Raw genomic sequence first — 15,686 nt, 5'->3', positions numbered from 1 at the left:
GCATCTGAAGGGAGCTGCAGCTGGGAGTTTGGTGCTGGAGCCAAAAGCTGCCATCTGTGGTTGTGCTTTCCAGGCTTGAATAAAATAACCAGGTCCTGAAAGCTGAATAAACCTCATCTTTGGGGGTTTAGAAATGACCACTGCACTCAGGAACATGTCTGTAGTGCTGGGGGCTGGCTTGGCTAGGTGTGCATGTGGTTAGAAATAAACAGGTGTGGAACTCCTCCAAGGTTTGATCTACCAATGCTAAAATATCTGTAAAATACCAATGCTAAAATGTCTGTAAATGTGTGTGCCTATCTGTCTATGAATATTAATAATTCAGGTGCTACGCTACTTTTAAAAATTGTTGACAAATCCACTATATTTTTCACATTCAGCCTCACCTTCAATTCTTGTCATGCATTGTCTGCCCAAACTTATGCAAAATAGCGACTTTTATTCATTGTGTTATTGTATATGAGTGAATATTGAAAATGTGGGGGTTGCTTAGTTTAAGGAGAAGGAAAATGTGAGAAGCTGTACTGGCAGTCCTTAGTTGCAGGAAAAGTTGCTCAGGTAATGATGATAATGCAGATCCACAGGGAAAAGAGCAAAAGGTAATGGGCTTAAATTGTAGCAAAAGAGATCAAAATTGGGCATTAAGAGAAGCTTTCTAAAAGAAATAAATGGAGTAAATGACTTGGGGGAAAAGTGGAGTTTTCATAACTGAAGGCTTTTAAAACCAGGTTAGATGGATGGCCCTAAGGAATGACTTGAGTTGAAAATCCTGCTTTTTGAAGTTCACTAACTGTCTTATTCTTCTGGGTCCATTGCTGATTTTCTTTTTTTCCCCTGTATTTTCTCTTTTTGATCCTATTTCTCTCCATTTTAGAATGTTGTAGTGTTCAGAAAAATTCTTGGCCAAATGTTCTATCAAAGGAAAACAGTTTATCAAACACATTGTTTTAAATGGCAGTAAACCCTCCAGATACTTTCCTGGTTATTTATTTTCATTAAATAGTGAAAGTCAAGTCAGCTCAGTTGAATCTTGTGATGGAAATTCAAGGTTTGTCTGTTTTTTCCTTTAATTAAAAAAGAAGAGCTCTAGTTGTACACTAGGTGCAGGAAACTGCTGTTGCCCATTGAGTTGCTGTGAAGCTCCTTAGCAGCTGTAGTGCAGAGCTTTGACAGCCTCACACAATCAGTTAATTATGATGAACAGTTACCACAGCTTTGCACCAAAGCAGTGGCTTTTGTTGAAGTGTCCCTGCCTGCAGTCACCAGGCCACATGTGTAATGATCCTGGAGCAGCTCTTCCATCAGCAGCCTGCCCTGGGCTGAGGTGCTGTTTGCAGGTGAGCACACTGCTGTCACATCAGCTCCTGCTGCCTGTCCTGCTGTGTCACCAGCTTGCTCACTGCACTCAGAGCTGTCAGTGCCTGCACTGGGCTGCTTTTTCCACCTCCTGCCCAACTCCAGCTGTAAAGCTGCAGCACCTCACCTTTAGCTGGGAGTGATGAGAACACGAGGTTGTGCCTTGGACTGCAGGTGGCAAAGCCAGAGCAAAGCACTGGGGTTGTGGGGCTTGAAAACAAAGCTGCTTTCCTTACCAGGACAGGGGAAGGGGCTTAATGGGGAATATGATGATTTGTGTTAGTTAAATAGAGCAATTCCATCTTGTTTAGCTGTAATAGACACCCTCTGCTGAGTCACCCCTGCTTGCTTTATGCAGAACATGCTCTGCCTGTGCCTAAAGAGGGTTATTAAAGACTGCTGAGTACAGAGAGCTTTAACAAAGAGATCTCAGAGTAAACACTGACATTTGTTACAGCACTGCCGAAAGTCCCTGGGAACTTGGGAAATTGAGCTGTCAGATCTATGAAGATGAAATGAAACTTTGTTCTATGGCTCCAGTCCCTTAGGAAAGTTTTTCAGGTCATTTAGCGTTAGTACTGCGAGGAGAGCTTATTATTATTTTCCTGAAAATTATTCCCTTTTGTTGATAAATGCAGAGTGACAACTTGGCATTGCTATTAGCCTGTTGCTGTTTGGTTAAGGCAGTGCCTGAAAGACTGACAGGGCATTGTGCAGGCAGCTGGGTCTGTGGGCAGGACAGGATGACTGATGGGTGTCAGATGGAACCACAGCACCAATTGACTTGTAAATTCGACTTCAGCACATTCACAGGATGACTTGGCAAGAAGGCACAAAATGTTCTGCGAGGAAGATTCACTTCTCACTATTGCCAGGCTTAAGCATAGCTGCTGTTTAAAAAAGAGGAAGATTCAGGGGAACAGTGAAATGGCAGTGAAGCCAATGTTTGACCCTTCGAAGCTCTTAGACTGGGCCTTGCCTGAGATTTTGTCAGTCTGATTTGCAAGGAAAAAAACCTCAGTATTTATAGAAGTCTTCTTAACAGTTTCTTTAGATTGCTGCTCTCTGAGTTTTTGTAAAGTGGGTGTGATGTATTGCTAAGCAAGTTCAGAGGTATACCATTAAAACACAATAAGTTTTCACCCTGAAAATATTAGTTGTAAATAAAAAAAAACCAAACAAAAATACTTCCTAACTTTCGCAGTGATTTTCAATTCCATGTCTAAGAGCATGGGAAAGGCTTTAGGGATGCAAGGATGGAACAGCTCTGAGCAATGCTTGGCTCTCAGCATTCCATGTTGTCTGACCCTGGGGGAGTAGGGGGAAACCATCCCTAGTGTTGCTGTTAGTCCTGTTCTGCTGGGGATGCAGTTCTGCAGGTTTTATCTGTCCCTTTTTCCCCAGCCATGCAGGCAGAGCAGGGAGGGCTCTGATCCCTCAGCCTCCCTCCAGTGGGAGCAAAGCTGAGAAGATGGAGCTCCTCTCTGCACATCCCTGGGTGATTAAACACCGAGCTGTGCTGGGGAAAAATGTAACACAGGCTTAGCATTAAACTGCTGTTTGCACCTTGAGGCAGCTGCACTGTGCACATTGGCTCTCAGAGCTCAGTGCTTATCAGTGCTTTTCTGAACAGAAAGGGGTATTATGGCTCCTGCTATCAAGCCCCACAATCTGCATGCAGGATTCTTCTCCTTTAAGACGATAATCTCTTTTCTGCTGCTTCCTATGCTCCAGTGCTCGAGGAGTGAGAGTGAAGGCAAAATATGAAATGTGCCAAAATCCACCATTCCTCTGGACACGCAGCAAGAAAGAGTCAACCTTAATTACAGAGATGTTATTTACGAGCTGACTGTTAATGGATGCTTCATTACATGTAAAAAAATAGTTTTCTTTGGGACATTAATTTTTGGCTCTGTGTTTATTTTACTGAGTATCCTTTCCTCACAGGCACAGTCAGTACTCCTGCCAAACAGTGGGCTCTAGTACTGCTATGGTTATTTTTTAACTAGGTGTCATTTAATTTATAAGCCAGTGACTCTAATTGAAGAATCAGCAAGCCTCAGATAACAGAGCAGGTGCCAGGCAGAGCAACTTCCCATGTAAATTCAGCTTTAAATAAATAACCAGGGAGCTGGTTCTAGGTTTGAAACCGATCAAAACAGCAGGAGCCAGTGCTGGCTGCTGCAATGTGCCTCCTGTGGGATGGGGGGACATTTGGACAAGCAACCGAAGTTAATAAGTATAGTTCATCCAGATCTGCAAGTGTCTGAATTCAGCTATTTGCTGTGGATTGCAGAAGCAGAGGGGTCTGCAGTGACTGTAAGCTGCAGTGCTGTCCTGCCCAATGCTGAATTTCCAGCCTAAGGAAAAGAGGCTCCACTGCACAGCCCATGTTTATTAGGTACAAATATTCAATATATCCTCATCCAGCTGGTGTCAGAGCAGACCTGCAGGTCAACTTGTGACTTCCAGAACCTGTGTGTGAGCTCTGGGATGGGAATACTCAGCTCTCTGTGCACACTGCCTGCTGGAAGCTGGGGGCTGATGATTCTTTCCCTTTCCTGCTCTGTTTCCATGTTGACCACACTGGCAGTAATGCACTGGCTCTATTCAGTTTGGTTTTTTACAGCCAAGCAAACATCAAAATGAACATCTCAGAATCACTTCATCTGCAAATCCACCTCTGGTGAAATCAGCCCTTCCTCACTCTCAAAGAAAAAAAGGCAGTCTTGTCACTTCCGAGCAGTGTGTGACGATGGACATAAACTTGGGAAGTTTTTCTCTTTCAGCAGTGCATCTCTCAAATATCCAAAGGTTAAGCTCACTCTTAAGTCAGGACTAGTTTGTATCTGGATCCTGGGATGTCTGCTGGGCACAGTGACCCAGGGAACACTGAGCTGGCTGTGCTGCAGGATTTCAGTGCTGGCAGCCCCAGGAAAGGCCTGTGTCACTTGTCAGGGTACACAGATGGAACCTGTAATGCCAGGCTACAACTGGGTATCAGTGCAGAGTCCATCACATGGTGAAACTGCTGAAAATTCTCACCATGCACTTTTCAATAATGACTTGGGAAATTGCTAAGTCATTTTTATAAAGCAGGAGGAACTATTTACAATGTTTCTTCTGTCCTGTCAGCTTCTTCAGAAATTGTTTAATCATCCTAAAAGGTTATTTTTAGGGAAATTCTGTCTGTTTTGAAAGTATTATAGGTATCATTCCTTGAGTTTGATGTCCATTTCAGAAGTGAAATCTCTCCTGTCACATACAATTTTGTGTTGGCAAACAGCCCACCAGAGCTCTGGCTGCACATCTTCATGCCTTGAAACTAAAACAGCCACAAATCGTTTTGACTCCCAGCTCTATTCAGGGAACAAGAAGAGATGAAAGTTTCATCATGAATAAATGAAAGCATTTTGGTGACTTGAAGCAGCAAGTTTTGGCTAGGGGAGAAGTTTGATTCCAGTGCTTTATTCAGGACATGATTCAGCATTATGACTTCAAGGGGGAAGGTGTGTGTGTTTGGAGCCTTGTTGCTGTGAGCAGGACTGGGTTCTGAGCTGGCTGGGGCTGCCCCAAAGCATGTGGGTCCCTTTGCTCCAAGCTCTCCTCGGGTTTTCCTCCCAGGGAAGCCCCACAGGGCTTCTGTGTAACCTCAAGGAAAGGCTGATGCTGTAATTTCCCTGCTCTAGGGGGTTGTTTGGGTGCATTTGCATTTCTCTCAGGAGAGCACATCTACCCTGTCCTTTGCTCAGAGGGTTTTGTGCAGACTGAGCTACTCTCTACTAAAACCAATCCTTACCAAGAGCTCCTTTTGCTGCAGCTCAAGGAATCTGTCACTTTCAGAAAGCCTAAACCCAGGCTTTCTTCCCCTTATTGAAGTGGACACATCCAGTTTGTACAGAACAGCCTAAACTCTGTAAGTAAGAACTTAGCTGTTCCTTTTTGCTCGGGGTGCCCTCAGTGGCACCTGCAGGCAGGGGCTGGGCTGGAGAGGAGCTGCTGCCTCTGAGATTCCTGAAGGATTCTCTGCTGCCCACAAGCCAAGGCTCCATCCTGGACCATGTCCTTCCTTCCCACTTGGATACAGCTGTGTGCTCTGCCTGTGCTTTGCTGTGAGGAATCACTTCTGCAATCAATCCTGCTCACTTCTGACAGAAAATGTCACTGTCACTCAGAAATATCTCCACATGGGCCATGGCACTGCTGCTGCCCAGGGCTGCTGCCTGGGAAAGGAGCACATTGAATAAGACCATCAATTTGGTTCTGAACTCTTTCACAGGTAAAAATCTGCACTAATAGCCAAGTTAAGCAGAAGTTAGTTCTTGTGAACTGGGCTTGTGTCTGATTGCCACCCTCTGGGCATTTGAACTTGATTTAATGGAAGGATTCTCAGTTTTCTGGAATTTTGATTTGGGCCCATCATGGTTTTGTTGACCTGAATTTGTTTTTCCATGGAAACTGAAAGTTTGCTGGTGTTGACACATTTCAATACACTAAAGCCAGTTAAAGAGCTTAGAAAAGGTGGATTTTTTTAAAGCAAGTCACTAGCGAAAAAAGCTTTTCTGTGCAAATTCCAACTTAGCATTTATTTGAGGGCTTGAAATAGTGACAAAATTCACAGTGTCTCTGTGGATCATAGATTTAGATACAACTGATGGCTCTGGGTTTCACTCCCTTGAGAAGAGACTTTTAGGAAGAAGAGGTAGGTCCAGCACAGAGGGATATAGAGGGATGCTCTCCTTTGGTTTTGAGCGCAGTCACTCCTTTTTGCTCTAAGTTCCAATAGCTCAGAGCACTACAGACACACTGACCATTCTGGCAGAACTCATTTGGCTGCAGTAATTCCAGTTTCCATAACATGCCATGGAAACAGGCTTAACCCAGTGGCAGAGAGGAGGGGGATAATTGTGGGGAAGTGATAGAATAATTTTACCCTAATTTCCATTCTTGCTGAATCCATTCTCTGCATGTTTCAGCACTTTCTCAGAGCATTTGCCTTCCTTCTCTCTGCTTGCTGTGTTTTAGTGCTGTTTCTCTTACACTGACAGGTACTGAGGCACATTAGCACCAGCTACATAATTTCATAGCTTGTATCCCTTCATAAACTCACTGTCCAAAGTATTATTTCCTTGTGAGAGATATAGATTTATTTTTCTTAAATATACAAATTTTAAATTGCCCTCAGGACTCGAGCCATTTATTCTTAAATTGAATCTTATTTATTGTAATCCAGTTCCAACTGATAGAGCATTCCTCATATTATTCTGACAGAAATAAACACGGAACTGAAGTGCTATCTTGGCAGAGAGTTATATGAGCTTGTAATAGCTGCATGCAACTGAATTTTCATTTCACTTTTATTTATTGGAAAGCTATCCTAGGATTTTGAATTGATTCCTCACTTTTGTTTGCATTTTTATGTATTTCTCCAATAAAAGGGAGAAATCTCCTGTTATTTCAGGCCTCATCAACCTTCCTGAAGAATAACACGAATGCTAGTAGTATAAGGAAAATTGAAATACTTAACTGTAGTTTTTCTATCCATGCCACAAGAAAGCTATGCTAAACCAGCAAGTGTTCAGAGCAGAAGGTGTGCAGAAGGAATTGCAGGTGTGCACTGCAATGGCATTCTGAGAACAGGAATTATAGTTATCACGTATTAACAGATAACAGCTGGTACATATGCTAACTTTCCTTCTGAATAAAGCAAAGCTGGGATTAAAAAGCTCTTCCCCAGGTCCTGGGCAGTGCAGTGCCCAGAGTGCTGTCCTGACAGGAGATGGGGGAAGGTTACTTGTCAAATATCACAGCCCAAGCTGTAATGCAGCAATATTTCAAATATATATCTTTATCAGTCCTTATCATTTTAAAGCCATGCTATGTAGAATCCATAGCATGCTGTTGCTAGTAGCAGGAAGGGAAAATAGGAATGCTTTGGACAGCTTGAGATGCTCTGTGGTATTCACCTGGGAGCTGAGGAGCAGTCAGCTGGGGTTCCTAAGGGCATTTAAAGCAGAGGGCTTGCAGCCACTGTTTAGCCTGTAAAAACTGCTAATTTCCCACAGCAGTGAAATATTTATTTTCTGAGTCAAGACTCTGTCATGTTAGAGTAGCGGCAGTCCCCACAGATGACATTTATATGCATGTAATATAGCAAAGACTGGGAAAAGTATGTTCTGGTGGGTTTTTCTAAAAGACTCCATGCAATGCTTGTTAATTTTAAAGTAATAGAAGAGATACCAATTCTAAATGAGTGAATTTCATAGTAATGTAATTGTTCCCAGGAATGTGATAATGGTGCTTATACAGATTATTGTCTGAATTCTCAGTCCTAGAAACTTGAACATAGCTAGTTTAAGCATTTTTGGTAGGAGGATGCAGGGTGGATGGTGAATTGCTGTAGCAGAACATGAATGCTGGGATTTGTGCATTGCTCCAGTCCAACTGGTGCCAGAGAGTCACATTAGAAGTGTCTTTGGTGAAAAGTATCCTGCTTCTGGCATCAGGCAGGTAATGAATTAAAAATATCATCGACTGGAAATTCTGTAGTATAAGAAATATTTCCACGCCTAGGGGAACAAATAATGTGGATACATCCTGTGGCTGATCTTTTTCCTTTAAACCGACTGAATGAAAATGCTGGCTAGTTGGTGAATGAAGCATTTCCTGATGGGATGTTTTGGTGCTGCAGCACAATGTTCCTGTGGGATTTCCAGCAAGGCACTTTCTGCTTCGCTTGGTGAAAACCAGGAGTTATCAGAAACATTAGCTAAGATTGTTTGGAGTAGAGATACAGCCCAGCTGGGTTTCTCTGAGCTTCCAGCAAACACAGAAAGTTTTTATTTCTTATCTGAACTGAGCTGAGATGTCGGTGGGGCTGTGCCAATCAGCACTCCCTGCACCCAGGGCAGATTCATTTTTGGAGATCCGTGGGGATGTTTGCTGCTGCTCAGTGCAAGGGCAAACCCTCCCAGCCCTGAGCCCTCGGTGATGATTATCATTGCTCCACAGATTCTGCTCCTGATTGTCTTCTAACACTCCTAGATAAACGTTCCTGAGTGACTTGTAGGTGACTGAAATCTCCTGCCTCAGTAAACCCAAAGTAATTCTGCTCGGGAGATAATGGGCAATGTCAGACATGCTCATCTGTGCCCTTTCCTTTCTGATTACATTTTGAAAGTATTTATTTAACTCTCCACTTGTTTTGTCTTTTCCTTCACCTTGATTTCACAGCAGATCCTGCAGTAATAAACTTCATGGGCTGTTTGAGGATTAGGAAACGCTTAACCATTCTGCTGAGCTGAAGTAGTTAGGCATATTCTGGGTTTCCTCTTGCAGTGCTTATGTTCTTCATCTTTGGGGAACATCTCTCCCTGTTCTTCACAGGGCTTTGTTGTTCAGGATTCTGAAATTTCTTCTTGGCACATTGCAAAGATAATTTCCCATTAAAAAAGTTCCTTGCATGTCTGACGTTGCTGTTTCTGCTGTGCATCTGAAGTTGGTGTTTGTTTCTGTTCCTTTAACCTCAACAAATAAACCCTTTTTAAAAAGTCACTCTTTGCTGCATTTCTAATCCGTTGGGCTCTTGGAGAGCCATGTCAGGCTTCTGTTTGTTTTTCTGCTGTGGAATCTCATGCTGTTAGACACATTCAACTGCAAAATGAGTATTTGTATGATTTTTGATGATAGAATATTAATATGCTTATCACTTCTAGTAAATCTCATCCTTGTTTCTTGACTCACTGAATCAGTATATTGGCAGCTCCTGACACACAGCCATTATCCTTGGCTTGTGATAGTGGGATTTCATAGAAGTTTGCATTAAGTAGGGTTCAGGACCATGGATTTAAATAATGAAATATTTCTCTATATCCAATAAATGACAGATTTTTCTGTGAATTTATATTTTCCTATTTATTTCTGTGTAACCTTTGATTCACAGTGTTATCTGTTGGAAAAGGGCAGCATTCCTTTCTGCAAGTATGTCATTATAGGGGAATTGTTATACTCTATAAATATATGAGCATGTTAGAGTTGATTAAATTATATTTTGGTTGTTTGGTGAAATGTTGTCTTCCGGATAACGCTAAATACATATAAAGACCATATATATAAAAAATTGATCCACACTCCAGTGCCAATTATGGGTTGTGAAGCAGGGGTGGCATTGCTTAGTCCCTGCTCTAAATGGCACAGTTGGGGTTGGTTTTTCCTCTGTGTACAATAGGAATGTATTTCTGCTGTGTAGAACAAGAAGTAAAACCCCCCAGAAATTCCAGATTGACCAAGCAATAAATGATGGGAAGGTCTTGGACAGCACCTACTCTTTCCCACCAGTTTTAGGAGAATTCTGCTGCTGTAGCATTGTGCATGGGATCATCGTTCTCTGTATGCCTGGAGAAACCTGTGGGTGTTTCCACATTCAGGATCAGAGCTGTGCTAAATATCTCTGTCAGGGAAGCCAAAATCTCCTCCTGGTTTAAGTGGCTCCTGATGTTAGGCCATTTTCTCTACACTGATTTCAATTTGCTGTCTGCTCAGCCTTGTGCATCCTTGTGTTCTCAGCCCTTTTCAAAACCATTCAAGACATGGTTTTGTTTTCATTAGACAAGTCCAGAATATCTGAATATTTGCTTCACTCAGGAACTTCTGCTGCTTGGAAACTGATTGTTGAGGTTGTCTTCTGCTGGGGGACCCAGGGGAAGAAATAAAAACCTGTCAGGACCTTTTGTATTTAGTGAGGCATCAGCACTGCTGTGAACTGGACGTGGGAAAGGAAAAAGAGTTGTATTCATTTTCTGGGAAAGAACTGCCCCAGGGGTTATGAACTCAGTGACCAGTGCAGCCAGTCCTGGGGCTTTGTGGGTTTTCTGTTGCAACCCAGAAAGGTTACAGAGTTCAAGGCAAACTTTTCAGGAGAAAGGTATGAATGTACCTCTAGAGCCATCAAATGCAGTCTTGTGCTACAGTGAAAACACATTAAGTACACCTAAAAGAAAGTTTGGACAGTTTTTGACCAAAAGAGAAATGGATTTCCACTTAAAAACTTTCCTTCCATGGAAGCAGGTGAGAATTTTCCAAGTTGTTTCCCTTCTCTGAATTCTAGGTTTGAAGATGGGGATAAAACACAATCACCCTATTTCCAGTCATTGCCATTGCAATTTCCTCTCCACTAGAAGAAGAAGAAGAAAATATTTCCTTTTTGAAATAGTTGCTGATATTTTTTTTGTCTTCTTCCCCCCTCTGAAGCTCTTGCTTGAGGCTGCCCACCCTTCATGGATCCAAATGCTGCCAGCACAGAGCTGGGAATCCTGGATGTCCCCAAAACCTTGCAAGACACAAGCTCCTTGCAGAACCAGACCCTGCAGACAGCAGGCTCCCTTGGCTGTATTTTCTGTTGTAAAGCCTCATGCTTGTGTTGAAAAGGTGTGAGGAGAAGGCACCTGCTCTGAGTCTTTTCTTCCAGCCCCAGTTGGTTCCCTGCAAATGAGCTGTACTGTACCATCCAGCAGCCTGATTTATGTGAGACATCACGTATTGATGCCTTTATAGACAGCAACTTAGTGTTTCAGAGGAGTCTGCATGTTACAAAAAGGGCAGCAGGTGTTATTTAGACTAAATTGACCTTGAAATTGATTTCTTTATTTTATGACTTACTGAGGGGAGATTAATACTTTTTTTTTCCTGCAGCCTGAAACAATTTACATGGTAATAGAAGGCATAGTCAGTCAAATAAATTGCTGGAAGTAGTGGTGTTCCAAGAAAGAAAATATGGATCTTACCTGCATTGATTCTTTCCATCCCCAGGGAGTAGCTAAGACTTTTAACACTGGGGAAATACTGCCAAAATTTATTTTTCCCATTAAAGGCAGAAGAATGGATAGCAATGACTGTTAGCTGCCATTTACTCCAAACTTTCAGTTTGAGGGGTGGGGAGAAGGCTGTGCCCCATAGAAAGTTTAGGGAGTGTTTTAATGCTATTTCTTGATTTCTCTAAGGGCAGATGGATAGTATTAGGAATCAACAGAAACTTCTGGAAAGCCTTGCATGGACACAGCATAGCTGCCCTTTGTAACAGAGCACACCCTGAAAATAAAATAGCCTGTAAATGGTTGTTGCAGTTCCACCTTCGAGTACCAAGTCGAAATCATCTCAAAACACAAATGTTAATGGAAACAAGAGACCTAAAAGAAATTACCTGGAGGAGGCATTGATAGGAACATGAAGTGTAGCTCTACGGGAGGGAGAAAGTTTTTGTTTATTGTGCTGCTGCAGTGCTGAAGCTGTGTAATTTCCATTTTCCTGTAGCCTCCAAAACAAGTGCATAGTTAAATGATTTGTCAGTGGCACAATGCTTTGCATAACCTGCACATGTACCAGATATTATTATGACACATTACCTGAAAATGAGTGCGAAAGCAGCTCCACAAACCAATTTTTTGTTTGCTGTAAATACAGAAATGGTGTAGAGGGAAGTGTCTTCTATGTGAAAATCATTATGAAGGGAATTAATCTCCTTTGTCTGTCAGAGAGCTGCCCCTGAATGCTGCTGTGGTAGCTGTAGGGAGGGAATGGTTATTCCAGCCTGTGTGATACAGGAGGAGGAGAGGGGTTTTTGGGTGGATCTCAGTCCAAACATCTGGAATTATTGGGGAGGGATTTGGGCTCTTCCTTACAGGCTTGGATTAGTCTGGATTGTTGTTGGCATTCTCTGTCTCCCTAAAAATAAGCTTGACCTCAGGAGTTTTGCTAATTTTGCTTTTATTTTCTGGCTCAATGTGCGTGGATGATCACAGGTGGTGAGTGAGTTATTCATAAGGAGCACACCACGAGCTGCCCAAGGAGGTGTCCCACATGCACCATTGGCCTAAAGCTGTTTATTAATTTGTTGTTGGTTCACAGAGCTGTGCAATGCTTAGAAATTAGCTGGGGTGGGGAAAAAAAAAGTGTATTTGTGAAATAGCTGTCTAAAATGTCATATTTATTTGGAACTCGGGGCATTGCCTTCTGGAAAAGAGTTGTATAAAATAAAATGTATTGTCTCCCTGTCTGCCTGCCTCTCCTGAGGAGCTTCCCAGGAGGAACAGCCCTGCTAAAAGGTTAGTTTGGATTCCCACAGTCCTTCCTGAGCACGGTGGAGCTGTGATCCCAGGGCAGCTTGAGGAGCTCTGCAACAAGAGCATCCTGCTGGGCAGGGAGGGAAGGGAATTGGCCTGGAATACAAACAGCTGGAATATTAACATTCCTCCTGCTGCACCCCATGGGCTGTTTGCAGGGTGTGCCAGCAGAGCAGGAGTGGGGAAATGGCTCTGGGGGTGATGCTGGAGTGATTTTTGTCTTTTTCTTTTCTGTATTTGTAGCCTTCCCAGTACTTTTGCCTACCCTTTCCCCAGCTAGAAAGACAAAGCCATTGCAGAGCTCCAAGGCCCAGGGGGCACAAGACTTCTCTCCTGTCTTGGTTAATCCTGGGAACTAAGGTAGAGAGCAAAATCTGCAAGACACACACTGTCATCAAGACCAACTAGTAACAGGGCTGGGGGTCTCCAGAGAAGTGACTTGACCTGGGGGAAATCACATCACCACTTGTCCTCCAAATTGGTGCTTTTGATCAACTTTGCTAATTTCCTCAAACCTATCAAACTGTATTCAGCCCTCTGGGGTTAGGCTTTTGTGGATATTCTTCCATAACTGCCCCTGGAGCTCCAAGAAAGATCTACCTTTCTATTACCTCCTAGACTAAAAGGATCTCGAGTTTCATTTCTAGGCTGCAAAAGGCAGCAGGGGCAGCAGTAACAGGTGAAGGGACAGAAGGGAGGAGAGGGACACAAGTAAACTTGCAGAAAAGCTGAAAAGGCAGCAAAGGCACTGTTGGTCAGTGGCACAGCAGTGGGGAAGGGTGTGGAGACACTCTATTAAACCATACAGGAGGTAGAGAAGGTTTGCTCGGTGGGTTTCTTTGATGTTGGGCTCAGTTTGCAGCTTCTCCCTGTGGTCAACAGTGACTTTGTGGGATACATGGAACTGGGCTGCAGAGCTTTGTCTCTCTGGGGTGATTTGTGATGGTAGTTTGACATCTATTTGCACCTTATAAAGTGTGTTTGTTGCCAGTTCCTATGAGGAGTGAGTGTTTACCATAGCTAATTGAATGGAGGGTGAGTGATACTCTAATTTATACACTTCAGAGACAGAGGGATGCTCAGGGTGAAATACTGAATTACTACCAGCTCCCTGAAATATGGTCTGGCTACTGGGTCATAGCACAACTTCTATAAATAAACTTAATATCTAGAAGCATACTTGATGATAATTAAAAGAAGTTCATAGCAGTTAGTCTCTGTTGTCTTGGACAGAGAGGCTTTAATTTCAGCTTTTCAGGCTTTAATTCCCAAACAGTAGGAAGAACTGTGTAGCTTGGCTTTGCCATGTAAAGCTGATCCTCTTGACAGGAAAGGCCCAACAAGGTGAGGCCAACTCTGGGAGAACTTTCCAAAATATAAATATATAAATAGCTGCATCCATTAGGGAAGAGGCAAAATTTAACATGCCAGCTCTTTCTAACATGTCATTTTAAAATCAGAACTGTTTGAATTACTGGCCTGAGTCTTGCACTTGTATTTCTTGCACCTGCATTTAGACACTTCTATCCCCTGCTTGAAACCCCTCCAAGGCTTTGTTTCTGTAACAGAACAACAGCAGAGTTCTCAGCTTATTCTCATGCCCAAGGCCCAGACTGCTTTGTGACTTGTGGAATGCCAGCTGGGATGTAGCAAAAGCTTCCTGAGGGGTAAAAAAGGAGAGAGTTTATATTGCTTTAGGGTGGAGCTGGATGTAGATGTGACACCAGGATGGTGAGCCAGCATTGCCAAGGGCTTGCCTCCTGCACAGCCTTTGCTGAGGGCTTTGGAACAACACTGCCAGGGCTGTTGCTAAGCAGGAAGAGAAGCCAAGGTCCCTCTGATGGAACAGAGAGTCATTTGTCATAATATGCTGAGAGAACTTTGAGTGGCTGAGAAACTGTCACCCAAACTTCATATGGAGGCTGTACAGGCCTGGTGCAGGGAGTGGAGTGGAGCTCTCCCCTGAGTTTGTGAAAGACAGGAGATGTATCATCATTCTGTCCTTCCCACCCCACTGCCTTCAAAAACAGAGATCAGGCTGCTGGCTTTATCCTGGGCATCATTATGGTAAAACCAAAAAAGCGTATAATTTAGTAAAAAGGGTCTAAGGCTCAAGATGAATGGCAATGAAAATCTCCATAATCAAATATTTCACTAATGGCTCCTCTGAGTCTAATCACAGTGGTGCTCAGTGTTGGTCTTTATTCCTGATATGTAAAGTGCCAACTATTATGTTTAATCTGACTTTTTTTTTTCCTCTTCTTTTCTTTTCAGGACTATAAATCTGATGTTATGACTGTGGTTTCCAGTGCCAAGAACAGTCCTCAAGGTCCAGTAAGTACACCATTTTGCTGAAGAGATTAGATTTTGTAACTGAGTTTAGATCTTCTTTTAAATTGTTTCAGTCATCAATCACTGGCACTGCCTGTGACACTTACCTGTGACACCTTGCTGCTTCTGAAGTGACTGCACTTGAATTGGCTTAAATGCTCTTTAATATTGAATATCTAGTGCAGGGAATATCTGTGTTACCAAAGGGAGGCAAAGTGATTAGAATTGTGGCAGTTAAGTTCATTAATAGCCCCGTGGCTCTATTTTGTGTGCTTCAAACTGTGTCACCTCCACACCCAGGCTGTGTCTCACTGCTGGGCAGAGGGGAGATGAAATCTGGGGGGTTGGCAGGGTGGGGAACAACTGCAAGCCCCTCTGGAATTCCATATTACGGTGAGGAGGGCAGATGTAGGAAAAAGAAAGCAGAATTTTGGATGAGTTGAGTGCAAGAGGCAAGTGTTCACAAGGCCAAGGGCACTGCTGGCTTGGGAGCTGAGCAGGGTTGGGCTAGAAGGGAACTGCCTGATCCTGGATAAAGGTTCCTGACCTGACCTGTGTGCTGCAGCCTTCCTTTTCTCTCCTATCACATCTTGGCAGGAAAGGAAATGTGCACCATAAACCAAGGTTCTGCTGAGGTGTTCCAGACCTGATTTACAGGGGATACTCAGCACTGTCTGATGGCACTAAGAGTTAATAATTCCTTGCAGTCAAGTTCCTTTAATCTTTTTATTTTGTCTCTAAAACAGTAATATCGTGCTATGGGGCCTTTCTAAGTGCCTTTCCTTGGATAGTGCCAGCAATTGACATTATGTCACTCTATGAACATTTAATTTGGGGTTCTTTTCCCCTCTTTTTCTGATTATCTGAGCTGTATCACTCAGA

The 15,686-nt window shown here is 43.1% G+C and overlaps 1 protein-coding gene across 1 annotated transcript in view; it reads left to right on the top strand.

Annotated features, from left to right (window-relative positions):
* Nucleotides 1-15,686, top strand: part of RBFOX1 (RNA binding fox-1 homolog 1) — a 1,091,692-nt gene that overhangs the window by 119,361 nt on the left and 956,645 nt on the right. Inside the window, exon 5 of the mRNA XM_085074907.1 lies at nucleotides 14,748-14,807. Coding sequence (XP_084931033.1) covers nucleotides 14,748-14,807 — 60 coding nt within the window. The remainder of the gene's footprint in view (nucleotides 1-14,747; nucleotides 14,808-15,686) is intronic.

Source organism: Lichenostomus cassidix, chromosome 14 (assembly GCF_008360975.1).
Source record: "Lichenostomus cassidix isolate B80296 chromosome 14, HeHo_3.0, whole genome shotgun sequence".
NCBI lineage: Eukaryota > Metazoa > Chordata > Aves > Passeriformes > Meliphagidae > Lichenostomus > Lichenostomus cassidix.
This window is presented reverse-complemented; position numbering and strand designations above follow the sequence as displayed.